Source organism: Microcaecilia unicolor, chromosome 2 (assembly GCF_901765095.1).
Source record: "Microcaecilia unicolor chromosome 2, aMicUni1.1, whole genome shotgun sequence".
Lineage (NCBI taxonomy): Eukaryota > Metazoa > Chordata > Amphibia > Gymnophiona > Siphonopidae > Microcaecilia > Microcaecilia unicolor.
Window position 1 is genome coordinate 624,807,484 of NC_044032.1, and position 22,335 is coordinate 624,829,818.

Here is a 22,335-nt window from a genome sequence, read left to right on the forward strand (position 1 = left end):
ACTTTTAAAAGATATTTAGTCGAAAATCTAAAATTTACCCCTGAAAAAATACCTCCTGTGAATAAAATTTATTTTCTTCCTACAAAGAAGGATCTAAAAGCTGTGGAGCAACCAGATTTAAATGTATCAGAACTCCTGGATTCTTCTCTGTCTGACGTAACTGAGCGGCAAACGTTATTAGTATCATTTATATTTCATCAAGATTTGGAATCTGTTAGGAAGATGGCTTTGAAGAATATACAAACCCCATTTTACGGGGGAAAAATCTGGGTGTTCCCAGACGTCACTAAACAAACTCAACTTAAGAGAAAGGACTTCTTAGCACTTCGTTCTGAAACTTTGTCTTTGGGAGCCTCATTTAATTTGAATTATCCATGCAGATGTAACGTTAAATATTTAGGGGTCAAATATACTTTTTTTTCTCCTGAACATTTAAAATATTTCATTTCGCAGAAGAAAATATTATAAACTTGTTGAATCCAAGCCGATATGTATTGCTTTAAGACTTGATGTTGGGTTTTGTTAATAATCAGGGGATTTAAATAATCTGCTATTGCTTTATTTCATCTAGATATTGTGTTGAATGAATCTCTCTCCTGAGTTTATATCCGTTATAAACCCCCCCACCTTTGGTGGTCTAATATAAGTTGAAAAAATTTTCCTTTCTCTGTATTGTTAAGTGTGTGTGAAATATTTCCTAACTGGTTTTTCCTATCAAGTAGTAAATGCTTGTAAAATATGAAAATGATAAAAAAAAAATAAATAAATAAATAAATAAAACTCACCCTCAACGTTCTGAGGACACTGACGTCAGTGTCACTTCCTTCGGGTTCGAAGGGTTCGTGGTGGTGAAGCCACCGAAATCACTGTCTCTGGGCCCCGCCCTCGCGTCAAACGTTATGACATTGAGGGCAGAGCAATGGCGTCAGTGGCTTCACAACGAACAAGGACTCAGGAGATGAAGGTGGCATGCGTTGACGAGGTGCGGAGCAATGGCGTCAGTGCCTTCACAACGACGAAGAGGTGGGGGAGGAAAACCTTCCTAGCGCCCGTTTCATTTGCTCCAGAAACGGGCCTTTTTTTCTTTACTAGTGTTACTATAATAGAAATCAGTTCAGTAACACTGTGGTTAAGATCTATGTTTACTGAACCAAGCTCCATGTTTTTCAGACTAATCAAGTGTGTTACTAAAATAAGACACAAATAGCAAGGAAAAGACTTATCTTAGTATCTAATTCAGTTATACCCAGTAGCCGGCCATAGAGCAGCACTAGAAGAAATTCAAAGGTAACTGCATTCTGACCTCAGCAGCAGACAGTTGCTGCAAGGCCATCTGTCTATAGACAGAAAACTACTTGAAGCCCACAATGTATCTGATGAGAGTGAGATAAGGGTACAGAGGTGTTCAATGTGATTTAACTTCAACCAGGCCTTTAATGGAAAAAGTAACTAACTTGTTAGTCTCACTCACACACACGAGTGATACGGGCTGCACATATTGCAGTAGGACATGTTTATCCACTCCTACCCTAGTTGAGATAATATTAAACCATCTCTGATCTGATGTGAAACTTTCTTTAATCACCTTACTTTCTAACTCTTCTTACTGTCTTACCTATTTATATATTCCATCTTTGCTTATACCCTACACTGTCAATTAAAAAACCATTAAGAAACTCCAGACTGCACAAAATACTGCAGCTAGACTTATATTCGGAAAGGCGAAATATGACAGCGCCAAACCCCTCAGAGAAAAATTGCATTGGCTTCCACTAAAAGATCGAATTGCTTTCAAGATTTGCACTTTAATCCATAAAATCATCCACGGAGAAGCTCCATCATACATGTCAGACCTAACTGACTTACCGGCACGAAACATCAAAAGTTCATCACGTACCTTCCTAAACCTCCACTACCCTAATTGTAGAGGACTCAAATACAAATCATTACACGCATCTACCTTCACATACCTCTGCACAAAAGCATGGAATAAACTACCGAATGCTATAAAAACAACACGTGACTTGACAGCCTTCAGGAAATTATTGAAAACGCACTTGTTCGAAGAGACTTACAATAAGAATCCTCCTTAATGACTTGATTCATTCTATATCTAAACCAACCACTTACTGATCCCTCTGAACTGATTATATTAGTCATATTATCATTATTGGTCATTACATTTTATTGTTTTTTATTGTGTGTTATGTAAATCATTCTACAGACCTATCTACCTTTTTTCTTACACAATAATATGTTAAATTAGAACAAACCTCTTACTCTGTTCATAATTATACCTTTTGCAATACAAAGTAAGCCTTGACATTGTAAGTAGTATATTATGCCGTACTTTGAATTATTTGAATATTTTTACTGCTGTAATTGTCTACTGTTTGTGTGATTTATTCTTACTGTACACCACCTTGAGTGAATTCCTTCAAAAAGGTGGTGAATAAATCCTAATAAATAACAAAAGCAAAACTTTGAAATGCTGTCCTGTGTTTAACGATTCAAGATGATATCTATAAGCAGCTTTGCTTTCTTACCTTGTACCCAATAGTTTTTCTGTAATACAGAATTTCTTTCTCAAGTAGCTCAAATAAACGTGGAGGAAAAAACTGGAAATCCTGAACATTTGGCTGTTTTGGAGGACGAGGTGCCTGGACAAAAAAAGTTTAAAATGTTATGTTTACTGTCATTTGGCCACGGTAACATTATTTAACGACTGTACACTGAGTAAATATTCATGTAGTTGAAATCAAAATGATTTTGCAAGTAGAAATATGGAAGCTCATCTCAGCATATAGCTACTGCTGAAGTACTGTGTGCCTTCACAAAACACTGTGCATCCATTAGTGCATGCATTTATAGGGTATGATACATACCTGTAGCAGTTGTTCTCCGAGGACAGCAGGCTGATTGTTCTCACGACTGGGTTGACGTCCGCGGCAGCCCCCACCAACCGGAAGAAGCTTCGCGGGACGGTCGGCACGCAGGACACGCCCACCGCGCATGCGCGGCCGTCTTCCCGCCCGTGCGCGACCGCTCCCGCCAGTTGAATGACTAGCAAAAGATGAAACACACAACTCCAAAGGGGAGGAGGGAGGGTAGGTGAGAACAATCAGCCTGCTGTCCTCGGAGAACAACTGCTACAGGTATGTATCATACCCTTTCTCCGAGGACAAGCAGGCTGCTTGTTCTCACGACTGGGGTATCCCTAGCTCTCAGGCTCACTCAAAACAAGAACCCAGGTCAATGGAACCTCGCAACGGCGAGGGTATAACAGAAATTGACCTACGAAGAACAACTAACTGAGAGTGCAGCCTGACCAGAATAAATTCGGGTCCTGGAGGGTGGAGTTGGATTTACACCCCAAACAGATTCTGCAGCACCGACTGCCCGAACCGACTGTCGCGTCGGGTATCCTGCTGGAGGCAGTAATGAGATGTGAATGTGTGGACAGATGACCACGTCGCAGCCTTGCAGATCTCTTCAATAGTGGCTGACTTCAAGTGGGCCACCGACGCTGCCATGGCTCTGACACTATGAGCCGTGACATGACCCTCAAGAGTCAGCCCAGCCTGGGCGTAAGTGAAGGAAATGCAGTCTGCTAGCCAATTGGAGATGGTGCGTTTCCCGACAGCGACCCCTAGCCTGTTAGGGTCGAAAGAAATAAACAATTGGGCGGACTGTCTGTTGGGCTGTGTCCGCTCCAAGTAGAAGGCCAATGCTCTCTTGCAGTCCAATGTGTGCAACTGACGTTCAGCAGGGCGGGTATGCGGCCTGGGGAAGAATGTTGGCAAGACAATTGACTGGTTAAGATGGAACTCCGACACCACCTTCGGCAGGAACTTTGGGTGGGTGCGGAGCACTACTCTGTTGTGATGAAATTTGGTATATGGAGCATGAGCTACCAGGGCTTGAAGCTCACTGACCCTACGAGCTGAAGTAACTGCCACCAAGAAAATGACCTTCCAGGTCAAGTACTTCAGATGGCAGGTATTCAGTGGCTCAAAAGGAGGTTTCATCAGCTGGGTGAGGACGACGTTGAGATCCCATGACACAGTAGGAGGCTTGATAGGGGGCTTTGACAAAAGCAAACCTCTCATGAATCGAACGACTAAAGGCTCTCCAGAGATGGCTTTACCTTCCACACGATAATGGTAAGCACTAATCGCACTAAGGTGATTCCTTACTGAGTTGGTCTTGAGGCCAGACTCTGATAAGTGCAGAAGGTATTCAAGCAGGTTCTGTGCAGGGCAAGAACGAGGTTCTAGGGCCTTGCTCTCACACCAAACGACAAACCTCCTCCACTTGAAAAAGTAACTCTTTTTAGTGGAATCCTTCCTAGAGGCAAGCAAGACCCGGGAGACACCCTCAGACAGACCCAACGCAGCGAAGTCTACGCCCTCAACATCCAGGCCGTGAGAGCTAGGGATTGAAGGTTGGGGTGCAGCAACGCTCCGTCGTTCTGCGAAATGAGAGTCGGAAAACACTCCAATCTCCACGGTTCTTCGGAGGACAACTCCAGAAGAAGAGGTAACCAGATCTGACGGGGCCAAAAGGGCGCTATCAGAATCATGGTGCCGCGGTCTTGCTTGAGCTTCAGTAAGGTCTTCCCCACCAAAGGTATGGGAGGATAAGCATACAGGAGGCCGGTCCCCCAATGAAGGAGAAAGGCATCTGACGCTAGCCTGCCGTGTGTCTGAAGCCTGGAACAGAACAGAGGCAGCTTGTGGTTGGTCTGAGAGGCGAAAAGATCCACCGAGGGGGTGCCCCACTCTCGGAAGATCTTGCGTACCACTCTGGAATGGAGCGACCACTCGTGCGGTTGCATGACTCTGCTCAGTCTGTCGGCCAGACTGTTGTTTACGCCTGCCAGGTACGTGGCTTGGAGAAGCATGCCGAAGCGACACGCCCAACGCCACATACCGACGGCTTCCTGACACAGGGGGCGAGATCCGGTGCCCCCCTGCTTGTTGACGTAATACATTGCAACCTGATTGTCTGTCCGAATTTGGATAATTTGGCAGGACAGCCGATCTCTGAAAGCCTTCAGTGCGTTCCAGATCGCTCGGAGCTCCAGGAGGTTGATCTGCAGATCCTTTTCCTGGAGGGACCACAGACCCTGGGTGTGAAGCCCATCGACATGGGCTCCCCACCCCAGGCGGGATGCATCCGTCGTCAGCACTTTCGTGGGCTGCGGAATTTGGAATGGACGTCCCAGGGTCAAATTGGTCCGTATGGTCCACCAGAGCAGTGAAGTGCGGCAACTGGTGGAGAGGCGGATGACATCCTCTAGATTCCCGGTGGCTTGGAACCACTGGGAAGCTAGGGTCCATTGAGCAGATCTCATGTGAAGACGAGCCATGGGAGTCACATGAACTGTGGAGGCCATATGACCCAGAAGTCTCAACATCTGCCGAGCTGTGATCTGCTGAGACGCTCTGGTCTGCGAAGCCAGGGCCAAGAGATTGGTGGCCCTCGCTTCGGGAAGGTAGGCCTGAACCGTCTGGGAATTCAGCAGCGCTCCTATGAATTCCAGAGACTGAGTTGGCTGGAGATGGGACTTTGGGTAATTTATCACAAACCCCAGCAGCTCCAGAAGTTGAATAGTGCACTGCATGGACCGGAGGGCTCCTGCCTTCGAGGTGTTCTTGACCAGCCAATCGTCGAGATGGGAACACGTGCACTCCCAGCTTGCGTAGGTAGGCCGCTACCACCACGAGGCACTTTGTAAACACTCGTGGGGCAGAGGCGAGCCCAAAGGGCAGCACACAATACTGAAAGTGCCGTGCGCCCAGGCGGAATCTGAGATACTGTCTGTGAGCTGGCAGTATCGGGATGTGAGTGTATGCGTCCTTTAAATCCAGGGAACATAGCCAATCGTTTTTCTGAATCATTGGCAGAAGGGTGCCCAAGGAAAGCATCCTGAACTTTTCTTTGACCAGGAATTTGTTCAGGCCTCTCAGGTCTAGGATGGGACGCATCCCCCCTGTTTTCTTTTCCACAAGGAAGTACCTGGAATAGAATCCCTGCCCTTCCTGCCCGGGTGGTACGGGCTCGACCGCATTGGCGCTGAGAAGGGCGGAGAGTTCCTCTGCAAGTACCAGCTTGTGATGGGAGCTGAAAGACTGAGCTCCCGGAGGACAATTTGGAGGCAGGGAGGTCAAATTCAGGGCGTATCCGCACCGCACTATTTGGAGAACCCACTGGTCGGAGGTTATGAGAGGCCACCTTTGGTGAAAGAATTTTAACCTCCCTCCGACCGGCAGGTCGTCCGGTACGGACACTTGTAGGGCGGCTATGTTCCCGTGGATCCAGTCAAAAGCCCGTCCCCGGCTTTTGCTGTGGAGGCGCAGGGGGCTGCTTAGGCGCACGCTGTTGACGGGAACGAGCGCGCTGGGGCTGTCCCTGTGCCTGACGAGGCCTTCGGGCCGGCTGGTTGTACCTACGCTTCGCAAAAGAATAGGGTGCAGCCTGCCGAGCCCGGGAAAAACGCCCGCCCGCGGGGGCGGGTGCTGAAGGCGCCCGGTGGGAGAGCTTGTCGAGAGCGGTTTCCCGCTGATGCAGTTGGTCAACCATCTGCTCGACCTTCTCGCCAAAAATATTATCCCCCCGGCAAGGGACGTCAGCCAGTCTCTGCTGGGTGCGGTTGTCCAGGTCAGAGGCACGCAGCCATGAGAGCCTGCGCATCACTATACCTTGGGCCGCAGCACGAGATGCCACGTCACAGGTGTCAAAAATCCCCCTGGACAGGAACTTTCTGCACGCCTTCAGCTGCCTGACCACCTCCTGATATGGCCTGGACTGCTCCGGCGGGAGCTTATCGACCAGGTCCGCCAGCTGTTGCACATTGGTCCGCATGTGGATGCTCATATAGAGCAGGTAAGATTGGATGCGGGTCACGAGCATGGAGGATTGGTAGGCCTTCCTCCCAAATGAGTCCAGAGTGCGAGACTCCCGCCCCGGGGGCGCCGAGGCGGTATCCCTCGAACTCCGTGCCCTCTTGAGAGCAGAATCCACGACCGCTGAGTCATGGGGCAACTGGGGCCGCATGAGCTCTGGGTCAGAGTGGATCCTGTACTGGGACTCTGCTTTCTTGGGAATGGTGGGGTTAGTTAGTGGTCGCACCCAGTTCCGAAGCAGCGTCTCCTTCAGGACATTGTGCAGCGGTACCGTGGAGGACTCTCTAGGTGGTGATGGATAGTCGAGGACCTCGAGCATCTCGGCCCTCGGCTCTTCCACAGAGACCACGGGAAAGGGAATGCTTATAGACATATCCCGCACAAAGGAGGCAAAGGAGAGACTCTCAGGAGGTGAGAGCTTCCTCTCCGGTGACGGCGTGGGGTCCGAGGGAAGGCCCGTAGACTCCTCTGAGGAGAAATATCTCGGGTCTTCCTCTTCCCCCCACGAGTCCTCATCCTCGGTATCGGACATTAGCTCATGTAGCTGAGTCCGGTACCGGGCCCGGCTCGACGTCGAGGCACCGAGGTCTCGGTGTCGTCGAGCGGTGGACTCCCGCGCCGGCGGGGACGGAGCTCCCTCCATCGACGTCGACGGGGACTCCACCTGCGTGGCGGTCGAGACCGGCACCGCAAGCGGCGGCGGTGTCGACAGCCCCGGCGCCGGGCTAGAGCTCGCCGGCGCCACAGTCATCGGCGCCGGGGGCGCAAGCACCCCCGACGCCGGCACAGCCTGGCGCATCAGCCCTTCCAGGATCCCCGGAAGGATGGCTCTGAGGCACTCGTCCAGGCCCGCTGCCGGGAAAGGTGGTGGGGCCGGTAAGGGTGTCGGTGCCAGAAGCTGCTGGGGGCCAGAAGACGGCACCGAGGTGCCGGAACCCCGACGCGTCGGTACCTCCACCACCGACGGAGATCTCTCCTCTCTGCGATGACGCTTCGGCGTCGACTCCCCTTCAGGGTGCACCGAGGGCTCCCGGTGACGGCGCTTCTTATCTTTTTTCCGGTGCACGTCACCGGCGCCGGAGGGCATGGAGGAGGAGGAGGTCGATCCCCCTCGGTCTCGAGGTTCCGGGTCCGACAGGGTTCGGTCCCGTGGCTCACGAGCTGAGGGAGTGACCGGGGCCGACAGCCCACGCGGCCTCTCAACCCCACTCTCACCGGCGGACCGGCGGGCCAACGGGACCTGTTCTCCTGGGGTCGCTGCCATCGGTGCCGATGTCTCGGGCATCGATACCGGTACCGAAGATCCGGCCTTCGATACCGATGCCGTCGAGGTCGACGTCGAGGGGCCGGCGCAAGTTCCAAAAAGACGGTCCCGCAGAACCTGCCTCGCAACCTGAGTCCGTTTCCGGAGACCGAGACACAGCGCGCACGACTTGAGATTGTGCTCCGGCCCGAGGCACTGGAGGCACCAAGCGTGGGTGTCGGTCTGCGAGATCGGCCGGCCGCAGCGACCACACTTTTTAAATCCACTCGGGACCTTCGAGGACATCGACGGAAAAATCGCGTCGGCGAAGTCAAAGTCGGCAATGGTGGCTAAAATCACACCACGAAAAAACTAGCCGACCGAGCGGCCACTAGGCCGCAACGAGGCGTCCCCGCTGGAAGCGAGGGAAAAGGGGAGCGCGTGCTCCACACGCGCGAAAATCTTTTTTTTTTTTTTTTTTTTTTAACAATACGAAGAAAGAAAGAAAGAAAGAGGAACCGAACGGGTCAAAGCAACGATCCGCGTAAACGCGGTCGAAAAATCCGGCGGCTGAACGGAGAGAGAGGCAATTGCACAACTCTCTCCAGTCGCGGAAAAAAAGTAACTGGCGGGAGCGGTCGCGCACGGGCGGGAAGACGGCCGCGCATGCGCGGTGGGCGTGTCCTGCGTGCCGACCGTCCCGCGAAGCTTCTTCCGGTTGGTGGGGGCTGCCGCGGACGTCAACCCAGTCGTGAGAACAAGCAGCCTGCTTGTCCTCGGAGAACTTAATATAGCACTTAAATTGCTGAGTAAGGTAGGCAACAGAAAAAATCACTATGGCACATTACATTTAAATACAAAATTTGTTTCTAAAACATTTCAAGTAGGACAGTGTCCTACTGAGAAAATGCAGTAGGATCAACTGTTTAAAACAAAAGGTCAAGATAAAATAATAAAAATGTATCATTCACAGGCTACCCTACTTGCCTCCCAGTAGCTGGCACTTGCATTCCCAGAGTCACCAAGAGGTGCATTAGTGCTGCTCCCACAGTACCAGAAGTAAGACAGTCTCCTTTCACCAACACAGAGTGGCACTAATGCACTTGTGAATAGAGACATAGCTGAGAAGAACATAAGACAAAGACAGCATAAACCTGTGCCAGGCTCTCCTTAAGGGAACGAAAAATTCAGAAGGAAAAGAATGCAAATAAGCATGGTTGCTTATCTGTACCTGGTTCTCCCTGGATGACTCTGGATGACATCAACAGCTAGTGAGCTGCATGGGAATGGGGGTTTAGCAGAAATCCCGCGGGGATGGACCCAGGTCCCGTGGGGTTCCCATGGAAGTGCTGGCAAGCCTCCCTCCCCCCCCCTCCCGAGCCTCAGGGCACCCTCCCCAAATATATCTCAATGTACCCTAGTGGTCTAGCGGCCTCTTTGGGGCAGGAAAGATCCCCACTCTTTCTTGTCCGCTGTTTCATCAAAATGGCTGCTGTGACTTCAAGCGGCAGCCTCATGAGACTTCCTCAAGAAGTCTTGGGAAGCCATCACTTGAAGTCTCGGCAGCCATTTTAAAGAAGCAGTGGCAGTGGGCAAGAAAGAGTGGAGATCTTTCCTGCCCCAAAGAGGCCACTAGACCACCAGGGTGCACTGAGATATGTTCAGGGAGGGCACCCTAATTCAGTGCTGAAGGCGAGGTGGGTGGATGGATGGATTCCTGGATGGGTTGGAGGGACTATAAAAAGGGTGGCTGGAGTGTGGGAGCAGGGAGGGAGGGGGATGGAAAAAAGATTGGTAAGTGGGACGTACATGGGGAGAGGAAGGAAAAAGGAGGAAACAGAGCATATGGAATAGAAGGGGATGGAGAAGAGGGGGACATGCTGCTCATGGATGTTTGGTTTTTTGAACATGTACAGTTTTAAATTTTATATTTAACAGAGTATGGAAGAAAATGCATTTATGTTACTTTTACCAGTATTTTCACTTCTTATAGAATCTGACTTTCTTGGGGGTGGGGTGTCAAGGTGACTATGTGCCGGGGGTGGGGTGTGATGCGGTGCGGGAGGGGCAGGGCTGGGTGGGCCAGGGGTAGGGATGGAGGAGATTACTTGCAGTGGGAACGTACAGGGACTGGTTAGATTTCGGCGGAGATGGGTTAGATTTCTGCCCCTGTGCAACTCTCTAGCGCAGAAGTACCCTACACACATCTAATAAAAGGTTCAGGCTCTACTGAGCATATGCAGGGAATGTACATCTTTTTGGGTACTATGAGGTTCCTTCAGTTGTATAAAAGCTTACATTTGGAAAACAAAATGTGTGCAAAGGGAGGTGACATGTATGTGTGACTGACTTATCCTGCTGTCCATGGAGATCATCACAAGTAAGCAACTTCGCTTTCTTCATGGGCAAACAGGCTAAATTGTTCCCTCATGTGACTAGCTTCCAAGCTAAAGGTTGTCTTGACATCCTCAAGTTTCCATACTTCAAGATAGCCTATACAAATGGTGAATTAAGAAAAAAAACCGAAACAGGTTTTATGCTTTAAAAAAGATCCTTAAAACTGATCGATCAAGCCTGTTAACCTAAAGGGGGGTCTGCATCTAGAAAGCAATGAAGTGAAGGTATGACAGAGCTCTAAAGGCAGAACCTGAGTGAGCTATGGATTTTTTTTTTTTTTACACAGTCCTGCTAAACAAATTCACTGAGTTGTGAAGAATTCTGAAACTTCTGAGTCCTAGGTAAAGAAAAATGTCCTTTTACCATGCAAACTAATAGTTCCCAAATCTGTCCTGGGGCAAGTCAAGCTGCAGGAGATCAGCAATGAATGTGCATGATAGATAGATAGATAGATCTTACATACAACTGAAGCACTGAAAGGAAAGGCCTCTTGTGTATTCATTGCTGATATCCTGAAAAATCATCTGGTTGCAGATTCCCAGGAAAGGTTTGGGGACCACTGGTCTAAGGTATGGAACGTTGCCTCACGTCTGTGCGACTGATGTCTAAGAAATAAAGTAAGATGACGAATTCAGATGGAAATTGGAAACCACTTTTGGTAAATATTTGGATGAATACATAAGATTACTGTTGAATTATTTAGTGTATGGCAACTAAGTCACTAGTCTCTGAAGTTAAGCTTACTCTCTTGGCAGAGGTGATCAACACTAAAAGCACAAGAGTGGAAGTAAAGAAGAGGTTGGGAATTACAGCCCAGTCAGTCTGATCTCCATGATGAGTAAACTAATGAAAACGCTTTTAAAGTGGAGGATTGTGAGTTTTTTTCGAATTGAATGGCATGCAGGACCCCAGGCAGGTTGTGTCAGACAAATCTGATTTCTTTCACTGGGTGACTAAACAGTTGGACGTTGAAGGGGCGTTAGATGTGGTGTACTTAGATTTCAGCAAAGCTTTCGACATGGGTCTGCAGAGGTGACTGCCAAGAGAGTACCCTTGGTATGGGGACCTAGATTAACTGACTTGGTTAAAAATTGGTTGAACGGAAGGAGACAGAAGGTAGTGGCCCCAGGAACGAAAATCTTCCATAGCAACTAAAGTTTGCTAGAGCCTTCGAGCACGCGGGCTCGCACACCGCGCATGTGCGGCCATCTTCCCGCCCGTCGCACAAGAGCCCCGATCAGTTCGATAACAAAGCAATAACAAGGAGAAGGACAACTCCAAAGGGGAGGTGGGCAGGTATGTGAGAACAATCAGCCTGCTGTCCTCGGAGAATACCTGCTACAGGTATGTATCTTCATTTTCTCCGAGGACAAGCAGGCTGCTTGCTCTCACGACTGGGCTATCCCTAGCCCCCAGGCTCACTCAAAACAACAAAGGTCAATTGGGCCTCGCAATTGCAAGGCCATAACAAAGGTTGACCTACAAACTAGAACATCTAACTGAGAGTGCAGCCTGGAACAGAATAAAATGGGCCTAGGGAAGTGGAGTTGGATTCTAAACCCCAAACAGATTCTGCAGCACCAACTGCCCAAACTGACTGTCGCATTGGGTATCCTGCTGAAGGCAGTAATGAGATGTGAATGTGTGGATTGATGACCACATCGCAGCCATGCAAATCTCTTCTATAGTGGTTGACTTTAAGTGGGCCACTGACAGAGCCATGGCTCTGACATTATGAGCCGTGACATGGCCCTCTAGAGTCAGCCCAGCTTGGGCATAAGTAAAGGCTATGCAATCCACTAGCCAATTAGAGATTGTGCGTTTTCCGATGGCAACTCCACTCCTGTTGGGATCAAAAGAAATAAACAACTGTACGGACTGTCTATAGGGCTTTGTCTGCTCCACGTAAAAGGCCAATGCTCTCTTACAGTCCAAGGTGTGCAACTTGTCTTCACCAGGGCGAGTATGTGGATGGGGAAAAAATGTTGGCAAGGCAATTGACTGGTTCAGATGGAACTCCGACACCACCTTCGGCAAGAACTTAGGGTGAGTGAGAAGAACTATTCTGTTATGATGAAACTTGATATAAGATGCATATACTACCAGGGCTTGGAGCTCACTGACTCTACAAACTGAAGTAACAGCCACCAAGAAAATGACCTTCCAGGTCAAGTACTTCATAAGGCAGGAATGCAGTGGCTCAAAAGAAGCTTTCATCAGCTGGGTGAGAACGACGTTGAGATCCCATGACACTGGTGGAGGTTTGACAGGGGGCTTTGACAAAAGCAAACCTCTCATGAAGCGAACAACTAAAGGCTATCCAGAGATGATAGGCACGTTGATGATAGGCACTAATCACACCAAGGTGAACACTTACTGAGTTGGTCTTGAGACCAGACTCTGATAAGTGTAGAAGGTATTCAAGCAGGGTCCATGTAGGACAAGAAAAAGGATCTAGGGCCTTGCTGTCACACCAGATGGCAAACCTCCTCCATTTGAAAGAATAACACTTGTTCGTGGTATCTTTCCTGGAAGCAAGCAAGACTCAGGAGACACCCTCCAAGAGACCTAAAGAGGCAACTTCTAGGCTCTCAACATCCAGGCCGGGAGAGCCAGAGACTGGAGGTTGGGATGTAGAAGCGACCCCTCGTTCTGAGTGATGAGGGTTGTAAAACACTCCAATCTCCACGGTTCTTCAGAGGACAACTCCAGAAGAAGAGGGAACCAGATCTGACGAGGCCAAAAAGGAGCAATCAGGATCTTTGTTCCCCGGTCTTGCTTGAGTTTCAGCAAAGTCCTCCCTTCTAGAGGTATGGGAGGATACGCATACAGAAGGCCTGTCTCCCAATGTAGGAGAAAGGCATCTGATGCTAATCTGTCGTGTGCCTGAAGTCTGGAACAGAATTGAGGGATTTTGTGATTGATCTGAGTGGCAAAAAGATCTACCGAGGAGGTGCCCCACTCTCAGAAGATCTTGTGGACAATTGTCCATGTTTAGAAACCACTCGTGAGGTTGCATGATCCTGCTCAACCTGTCGGCCAGACTGTTGTTTACACCTGCCAGATACATGGCCTGGAGAAACATTCCGTGATGTTGCGCCCAAAGCCACATCCGGACAGCTTCCTGACACAGAGGGCGAGATCCGGTGCCCCCCTGCTTGTTGGTGTAATACATGGCAAGCTGGAGGATGATCTGAAGATCCTTTTCCTGAAAGGACCAAACTCCTTGAGTGTGAAGTTCAAATACATGAGCTCCCCACCCCAGGAGGGATGAATCCATCGTCAGCAGTTTTTGCGGCTGAGGAATTTGGAGTGGACGTCCCAAGGTCAAATTGGATCAAATGGTCCACCACTGAAGGGAACTGCAAAAGTCGGTGGAGAAATGGATCACATCCTCTAGGTTCCCTGTGGCTTAGCACCACTGGGAAGCTAGGGTCCATTGAGCTGAACTCATATGTAGGCATGCCATAGGAGTTACATGAACTGTGGAAGCCATGTGCCCTAAGAGTCTCAACATCTGCCGAGCTGTGATCTGTTGAGACGCTCGAGCCAAGGACACTAGGGCCAGTAGATTGTCTGCCTTTGCCTGGGGAAGATAAGCTCGTGACATCTGTGAGTCCAACAGAGCTCCAATGAACTCCAATTTCTGAACCGGGACAAGGTGGGACTTGGGATAATTGATTACAAATCCCAGTAGTTCTAGCACTCAAATAGTCATCCGCATGGACTGTAGGGCGCCTGCCACCGAGGTGCTCTTCACCAGCCATTCGTTCAGATAAGGGAACACATGCACTCCCAGTCTGCGTAGAAAATGCTGCGACAGGGAAGGCTCGATCCAAGATGGCGACTGACTGAACAGATCAAGCAGACACGCTCTGAATTTGCTCATCAGCTAAGCTTGCGTGAACCTTACCCGATTTCCGATGGGTAAGAGGAGGGGCAGAGTTCGAGAGGCTCCCCTTGTCTCGGAGGGAATGCCCCAATCACGCCAGACGACACTTGATCATTTTCGAGGGGTGTCTGGTCCCGGGTTGGCGTCGACTCCTTCTGCTGGGGCTGGCGTATTGACGCCAGACGGCAGTGTTAACGGGGCCTCCCTGAGCCCTGTAGAACGTGCAGCACCCCCACAGCCTGGAAGGGAAGCTCTTACTGCAAGCCCTGCCGCTATGACTGCTGGACAAGCGCCTGGCGAACAGGGAGGGAGCCTGCATGAGCTGACAGTGGCAGCCCAAGCTGAACCAGGTTTAACAGCTACTCAAAGTTTGGAGAAAACAGTGAGTATCCTGGAACAAGCTTCTAAGGCCCCCCTTCCGGAATTTTTGATGGGACAGTTAGAAAGACTTGCTGTAGTGACACTTGAGTCACTGTGGGACTTAACTTCATCCACCCATACTGCTTTACATAATTTAATTGTGAAAAATATGGAGACTGTTAAAGTTCTCTCAGAAGCTACACTGAATCAGATGCAATCAAGTACACTCCAAGCCTCAGAGGTTAAGAGGCTGTCAGAAAAAATTGAAAAATTGGACCTGGTGGCACAAACTTTGATTAAAGACAGAAACTATACTCTGCGACGCTTGGAGTACTTGGAAAACCATTCTAAAAGACTGACTTTACGATTTATAAACTTTCCTAGGTCTCCTTTGGTGATGCCTATTCAAATGATTAGGAAATATTTAATGGAAACTCTGGGAATGCCGGAGAATTCACTGCCTCCTATAACTCGTGCTTATTATATTCAAGCCGGTGGGAAACCACTTGAAAATTTACCTTCGGATGCACTGAATCTCATGGCATTCCTGGAATCTTCCCTTGAGGTTATTACTCAAAGAACTACACTTTTGGTAACTTTTGCAATGGAGATGGACAGGGACGCTGTCCTAAGATTATCTTTGAGACATTTGGACTCTGTTTTTGGGATCAAAAATTAGAGTTTTTCCTGATTTGGCTTGTGAAACCCAGCAGAGACGTAAGATGTTTTTATCTTTACGTCCTAGGGTAATGGCTATAGGTGCTAGTTTTATTTTAAGGTTTCCTTGTGTGTGTAGATTAAAATATCAGTCCAAGCAATTTCAATTTTTTGACCCGAAACAGAAGATTTTTTGATAAACAAGGAAGAGGTGAATGTACAAGTTTAGTTACACACAACACTGTATAGCAGGCTAGAGTTAGCCTCCCAGGAATTGATCTGTTCATTTTGATGTATTTCTTTTGTGTGCTTATTAATTTTGGAATTTCGTAGTCTTGGATTGATTACCTAAAATAGTGGTCGTTAGCTCTAGATATTATTGTGGACAATATTCTATATTGTGTATCTGAATATTTAATTTCATTTGTGTATTATCACTCATAAATTTATATTATGAATGTTAAAATGATAAATAATCAAAAAAAAGAAGAAGCTGCGACAACTGCCAGGCACTTTGTGAAAACCCTGGGAGCAGACGCAAGACCAAAGGGCAGTACACAGTACTGAAAGTGCCGAGTTCCCAACTGAAATCGAAGATACTTCCTGTGAGCTGGGAGTATCGAGATGTGTGTATAGGCATCCTTCAAGTCCAGAGAGCATAGTCAATCGTTTTCCTGAATCATGGTAAGAAGGGTGCCCAGGGAAACCATCCTGAACTTTTCTCGGACTAAGAATTTGTTCAGGGCCCTTAGGTCTAGGATGGAACGCATCCTTCCTGTTTTCTTTTGCACAAGGAAGTAGCTGGAATAGAATCCCAGTCCTTCTTCCCCTGGTGGTACGGGTTTGACCGCATTGGCCTTTAGAAGGGTGGAGAATTCCTCTGCAAGTACCTGCTTGTGCTGGGAGCTGAAGGACTGAGCTCCCAGTGGGCAATTTGGAGGCCTGGATTCTAGATTGAGAGTGTATCCTAACCAGACTATTTGAAGAACCCACCTGTTGGAGGTTATAAGAAGAACTTTGGTGAAAAAATATCAACCTCCCCCCGACAGGCAAGCTATCCGGCACGGACACTTTTTCTGAGGCTATGCTGCACTGGAGCCAGTCAAAAGCCAGTCCCTTGCTTTTGCTGTGGAGCCCTGGGGGCCTTAGGCGAGCGCCGTTGACGGGAACGAGCATGCTGGGACTGAGCCTGGACAGGCTGCCAAGAAGCAGGAGTGTACCTACGCCTGTTGTAGGCATAGGGAACAGTCCTCTTCCCTCCAAAAAACCTCCTAGATGAGGAGGGGGTAGCAGAAGACGCCTGGCAGGAGAAGGAATCCATAGCATCATGGTGCTGTTTGATCTGATCGACCGTGTCCTCTACTTTTTCTCCAAAAAGATTATCCCCCCGGCAAGGAACATCCGCCATTCACTGCTGGGTCTTATGATCCAGGTCAGAGACACGCAGCTATGAGAGTCTGCGCATCACTATACCTTGAGCAGCTACTCGGGATACCACATCAAACGTGTCGTAAGACCCCCTGGCCAGGAATTTGCGACACACCTTCTGCTGCCTGACCACCTGGTGAAAAGGTTCGGCGAGCTCCAGAGGAAGTGCTTCAACCAAACTAGACAGTTGCCTCACCGAGTTCCGTAAGTGGATGCTCGTGTAGAGCTAGTACGTTTGGATCTTGGCTGCGAGCATAGTGGCCTGATACGTTTTTCTCCCAAAAGAATCCAAGGTCCTAGACTCTCTGCTGAGGCATAGTCTCTAGTACTCTTGGCTCTTCTGAGAGCAGAGTCCACCACCATGGAATTGTGAGGAAGTTGGGTCGTCACCATTACAGGTTCTCCATAGACTCTGTACTGGGACTCAGATTTTTGGGGGACTACTGGATTAGATAGAGGGAACGACCAGTGCAAGGGGGCCGTTGCAACCTTTGTGGGCGGAGAAGAATATTCCAAGACCTCGAGCATCTCGGCCATGGGCTCATCCACAACCGCCATAGGGAATGGAATGTCCTTAGACATTTCCCGAACAAACGATGAGAAAGAAAGACTCTCAGGTGGAGACAATCTTCTTTCAATTGGCGGAGTAGGATCAGAGGGAACCCCATATGACTCTTCCTCCAAAAAGTATCTGGGGTCTTCCTCCTTTTCCCACGAGCACTCATCGGTATCAGACAAAAGCTCTCTAAGAGCAGCCCGAACCCGAGCTTGTCTCGACGTCGAGGAACAACAACCTCATGGGGGATGTCGAGAAGTCGACCCCTGCCTGGACTCCGGCGAAGCTTCCTCTACCGACGTCGAGGGTGAAATCGACCCGGGTGGCGGCCGACGCCGATACTGCAAGCGGCACCGAGGACAGGGACCTCACCACAGGCGATGGCCCAGATGCCGCTTCCGCAGTCGGTAAGAAGGCGCAAGCACCCCCGACACCGATGCAGATCGACGCAGCAATCCCTCCAGAAGCTCTGGAAAAAGGGCTCTGATGCGCTCGTCGAGAGCTTCCATCGGAAAAGACAGAGGGGCCGTGCAGGAGTCATTGGCAGAATCTGAGGGGGTCTCGAGATCCGGTACCAGGCTGCCAGATGGCCGACGCATCGGCACTTACTGTATGGAGGGTGAGTGGTCCTCCTGGCGCCAACTCTTTTCGGGTGCCGACTCCCTCGGCTCCCCAGAGCTCTCGGTACCATGCATGGAAGGAGAACGATGACTGTGCTTCTTAGCCTTTGCTCGACGCCTGTCATCGAGACTCCTCAGTACCGAAGAGGAGGATGTGGAATCCTCACGCCTCCTCGGGGCCGGGTCCGACAAAGTTCGGCCCCGGGGGGCCTGCATAGCAGTAGGCCTCGAGATAGGTGGAGACCCACTCGATGCCTCGCTGCTCCCAGCTCGATGCGGTCGCTCGGCAGACATTACCTGCGCTCTCGATGTTGATGCTTCCCTCGACGTCGACGACCGGACCGGTCCGCAAAGAGCTTCTCACGTTGAGTCTCCCGAGGCACTTGGGTCCATTTCTTCATTAAAGAGCACAGCTTACATGCAGCTGGCAAATGCTTGGGCCCAAGGCACTGGAGACACCATGCGTGGGGGTCAGTACCCGGGATGGTCCGGTTGCAGCGAGTACAACACTTGAAGCCGCTGGGAGTCCTCGATAACATGGAAGGAAAAACAGCAGCTGCGAAATTAAAAAAGACTCGATGGTGCCAATAAAAAAGGCACAAAAAAAGGAACAAAACACCCGGCCGAGCAGCCTAAAAGGGGGCCACGTACGATATGATCAACAACCTCTTCCATCTTATCTCCGAATAGGATGACGCCAAATCCAAGCATGCCATGTTGGTCCGATGCTGACCGGTCCTGGGGCAACTATCAGCATCCAATGTCGAGACAGGTGGAGACTTTCTTGATGCCAGTGCACTCCCAGTGGATGCTGAAGTCTGTGCAGCCATTGAAGTTGGTGCTTCCAGTCTCAATGTACCGGACCTTCAAGGTGCCAAAAAGTCTTTCCTGTTGGTCCTGCCGAGCTCTCTGTGTTCTAAGCTGCATTTTTAAACAGAGAGCAAGAATTAGGGTCTTGGTCAGGGCCTGAGGCCCCCAATGCACCACGAGTGCGAGTCCGTTATGGAAATCACTCTACTACACCGGGCACACCTTTTGAAGCCACCAGGTGCCTTCTGGGACATCGAAAAAGGAAGAGAGGTCAAATTAAGCTCCTCAATCTTGGCATTGAAAAAGTGGGGCTGTGGAAAAATTGAGGTCAGGGCTCTGGCCTCATCACAAGCCTAGCTGAATGTGGAAAATTAAGAAAACTTAAAAATGGTGCAAAAGGTAAGAAAATAAAAAAAAAAAACAGAGAATAGAGAATAAACTGTGTGAGGAGTGGCCTAATGGTTAGGGTGGTGGACTTTGGTCCTGGGGAACTGAGGAACTGAGTTCGATTCCCACTTCAGGCACAGGCAGCTCCTTGTGACTCTGGGCAAGTCACTTAACTCTCCATTGCCCCATGTAAGCCGCATTGAGCCTGCCATGAGTGGGAAAGCACGGGGTACAAATGTAACAAAAAAAAAAAAAACTGAGAAAAAATAAAGAAAAATAAAAAGAGAAAACATGGAAATGAACAGCACAGGAAGGCACTTGAAAAAAAAAAATCACAGTTGCACCGTGAAGAGAAGACGGTTTCTCTCAGCTCCGCGGAAAAACTAAGACTGACGTGACACATGTTGGGCGGGAAGGTACATGCTCAGTGCAGTGCCGTTAGAAAGTTCTACACGTAGTTAGTCAGCTTCCGTACTAGGCTCCATCGGATGACGTCACCTAGATGTGAGAATATGACAGCTTGCTTCTCCTCGCAGAAAACTTGTTCCTCTTTTTGAGAATGGAAACAAATGACAGAATCAAGAACCTTCAGCCCTAACCCTCCCCCCCCAAACCAAACTAATTTTCAGAACTCTATCCTGTCGGCTCTCTCTTTCAAGACTTGATAATTAAACTCTACAATCATGATTTTTCTACAATAATTCTATAAAAACACATAAGACATTATACTTTGGAATATTGAGGGAAGTTATCAACATGGGCTACTGTTATTTTACTGTTAACTAGAGTTATTAGTAACTACGTCTCACTGCATACAATGGGAACTGTGCTAAAATAGTATGAGTTGTAGTAAAATAACATGTCTTAACAGTAATCCACATTGATAATTGTGGCAAAATGGTGACTCTTCTAGCACGTGAATTATAAGAGTATTTCATGAGGTGTGTATTTGGTTTAGCCAGCAGATAGTGAATGTTTTATGTTGAAAGCTGTTACAGAGAAATTACTTCCTTCTTTAGTTTAGTTTTGTGAGTGGACAGACATGGAAAACTTTCTCAGATCTGAAACAGAAATTTGCACTATCAGACACCCAATTTCACGAGTGGCTTCAAGTTAGCTCCATGTTAAAAAAGAAAATTAAAGGTAGATTACAACCACAGTTCCTGACCCGAATCCCTGAGCTTATAGATTTTAATTTGAAGCTTCAGCATACTGGTCACGCTGCTTCCCACATTTACAAATACCTTCTCAGCAAATCCCGCACTAAATGTACAGGATTACGTAGATGTTGAAAGGAAGACATACAGCACCCTATATCCGATAAACTGTGGGAACAGCTTTGGAAGTCCCTCTTCAGATGCTCTCACTCTTCTACTACTGCATAGTCTATGTATTTCTTTATGCATAGATCTCTATGGACACCACATAAGTTACATGTTATTTCTCCCTCTAATTCTAATGTATGCTGGACTTGCCACTCTCCAGTGGGTAATATAAAGCATCTTATATATTTGACTGTTTGTGCCTTCGTAAATACTGGCTAGAAATATGGTCACAACTGGTAGACATCATTCACTTTTCTGGCTCAATCACTTATAAATTTGTGATTCTTAGGGATCAGTGCTATAGAAGTTTACTGACTCATAGTGAAGGGTCTCTTGTTAGCACCATGGTATCTTTAGCACTGAAAGTAATTTTCTCGCATTGGAAATCCTTGCACCAAGCCACCTACCAGGAATGGTGGAACTTAGTGCTCCAAATCTACAAATAAGAATCACACCTTGCAAAGACATCTTCTCGCTTTGCTGCATATAGGGAGAAATGGCTACCACTTGTATCATATTTCGGCATTGTACAGCGATAAGCACTCAATTAGATGTATTGTATGGTCTGTACCCTCCAGCCCCCACTCCTTTTTCTCTTTTCTTAACTTAATTTTAACCCTAGATATGGATAGTTACTTCCTACATGCAAGCTCCGGTATTGCCTTACTTGTTGTTATGTTGTGAGCTCTTGGTATTTGTCTCGAAAATAAAAAGAAATTAAAAGGAAATAACCTGCAGTGATGTGGCCAGCTACTTTTAAAAGATGTTGTTCTGGGCTCGGATTGGCCCAGGAACTCAAATTCAGTCTGGAAATACTGGATTTTTCTCTAGTCTCAGTTTGGAAATAGCGAGAGACAGACCTCTTTACTGACACCTTGTGAGCACTTATTCTGTAACCTATGAGCAGCGATATTTCCTGTACTTCGCAGGCACTATCCAGGTAGTGATAAAATGTTTAGATAAGGATCAATTATAAAACTATTTGCCTGTTATTTTCCATCTGTTTTTATAGTTCACTGTTCAATATTTTTTATGATAATAAACCTTTTCTAGTTTATTGACTCTGCTTGTCTGGACTAAGAATCCTGGTGGTTTGTGTGTTGAGTCTCTGAGTGCTTTCTAGGAACTGTGGAACCACTGGGATTGTGGCCCAGTAAAGCGAATGATACATACCTGTAGCAGGTGTTCTCCGAGGACAGCAGGCTGATTGTTCTCATGACTGGGTTGACGTCCATGGCAGCCCCTCAAACCGGAAGAAAAAATCTTGCGGGAGGTCCCGCATGCGGGGCATGCCCACCGCGCATGTGTGGCCGTCTTCCCGCCCGTGCGCGACTGTTCACGCTCAGTTAAATGACAAGCAAAGAGATGAGGAAAAAACGCAACTCCAAAGGGGAGGAGGGAGGGTAGGTGAGAACAATCAGCCTGCTGTTCTCGGAGAACACCTGCTACAGGTATGTATCATTCGCTTTCTCCGAGGACAAGCAGGCTGCTTGTTCTCACAAATGGGGTATCCCTAGCTCCCAGGCTCACTCAAAACAACAAACAGGGTCAACTGGACCTCGCAACGGCAAGGACCTATAAGAAATTGACCTACAAAGAACAACTGAGTGCAGCCTGAACAGAATAAAATCGGGTCAGGGAGGGTGGAGTTGGATTCAAACCCCAAACAGATTCTGCAGCACCGACTGCCCGAACCGACTGTCATGTCGGGTATCCTGCTGGAGGCAGTAATGTGATGTGAATGTGTGGACA

The 22,335-nt window shown here is 48.5% G+C and overlaps 1 protein-coding gene across 1 annotated transcript in view; it reads right to left on the reverse strand.

Moving 5' to 3' along the window:
- The window catches only part of SMARCA5 (SWI/SNF related, matrix associated, actin dependent regulator of chromatin, subfamily a, member 5), a 234,468-nt gene that overhangs the window by 62,704 nt on the left and 149,429 nt on the right, over nucleotides 1-22,335 (reverse strand). The window contains exons 15-16 of the mRNA XM_030192240.1: nucleotides 9,139-9,272; nucleotides 2,547-2,660 (exon numbers count right to left, since the gene is read on the reverse strand). Coding sequence (XP_030048100.1) covers nucleotides 2,547-2,660; nucleotides 9,139-9,272 — 248 coding nt within the window. The remainder of the gene's footprint in view (nucleotides 1-2,546; nucleotides 2,661-9,138; nucleotides 9,273-22,335) is intronic.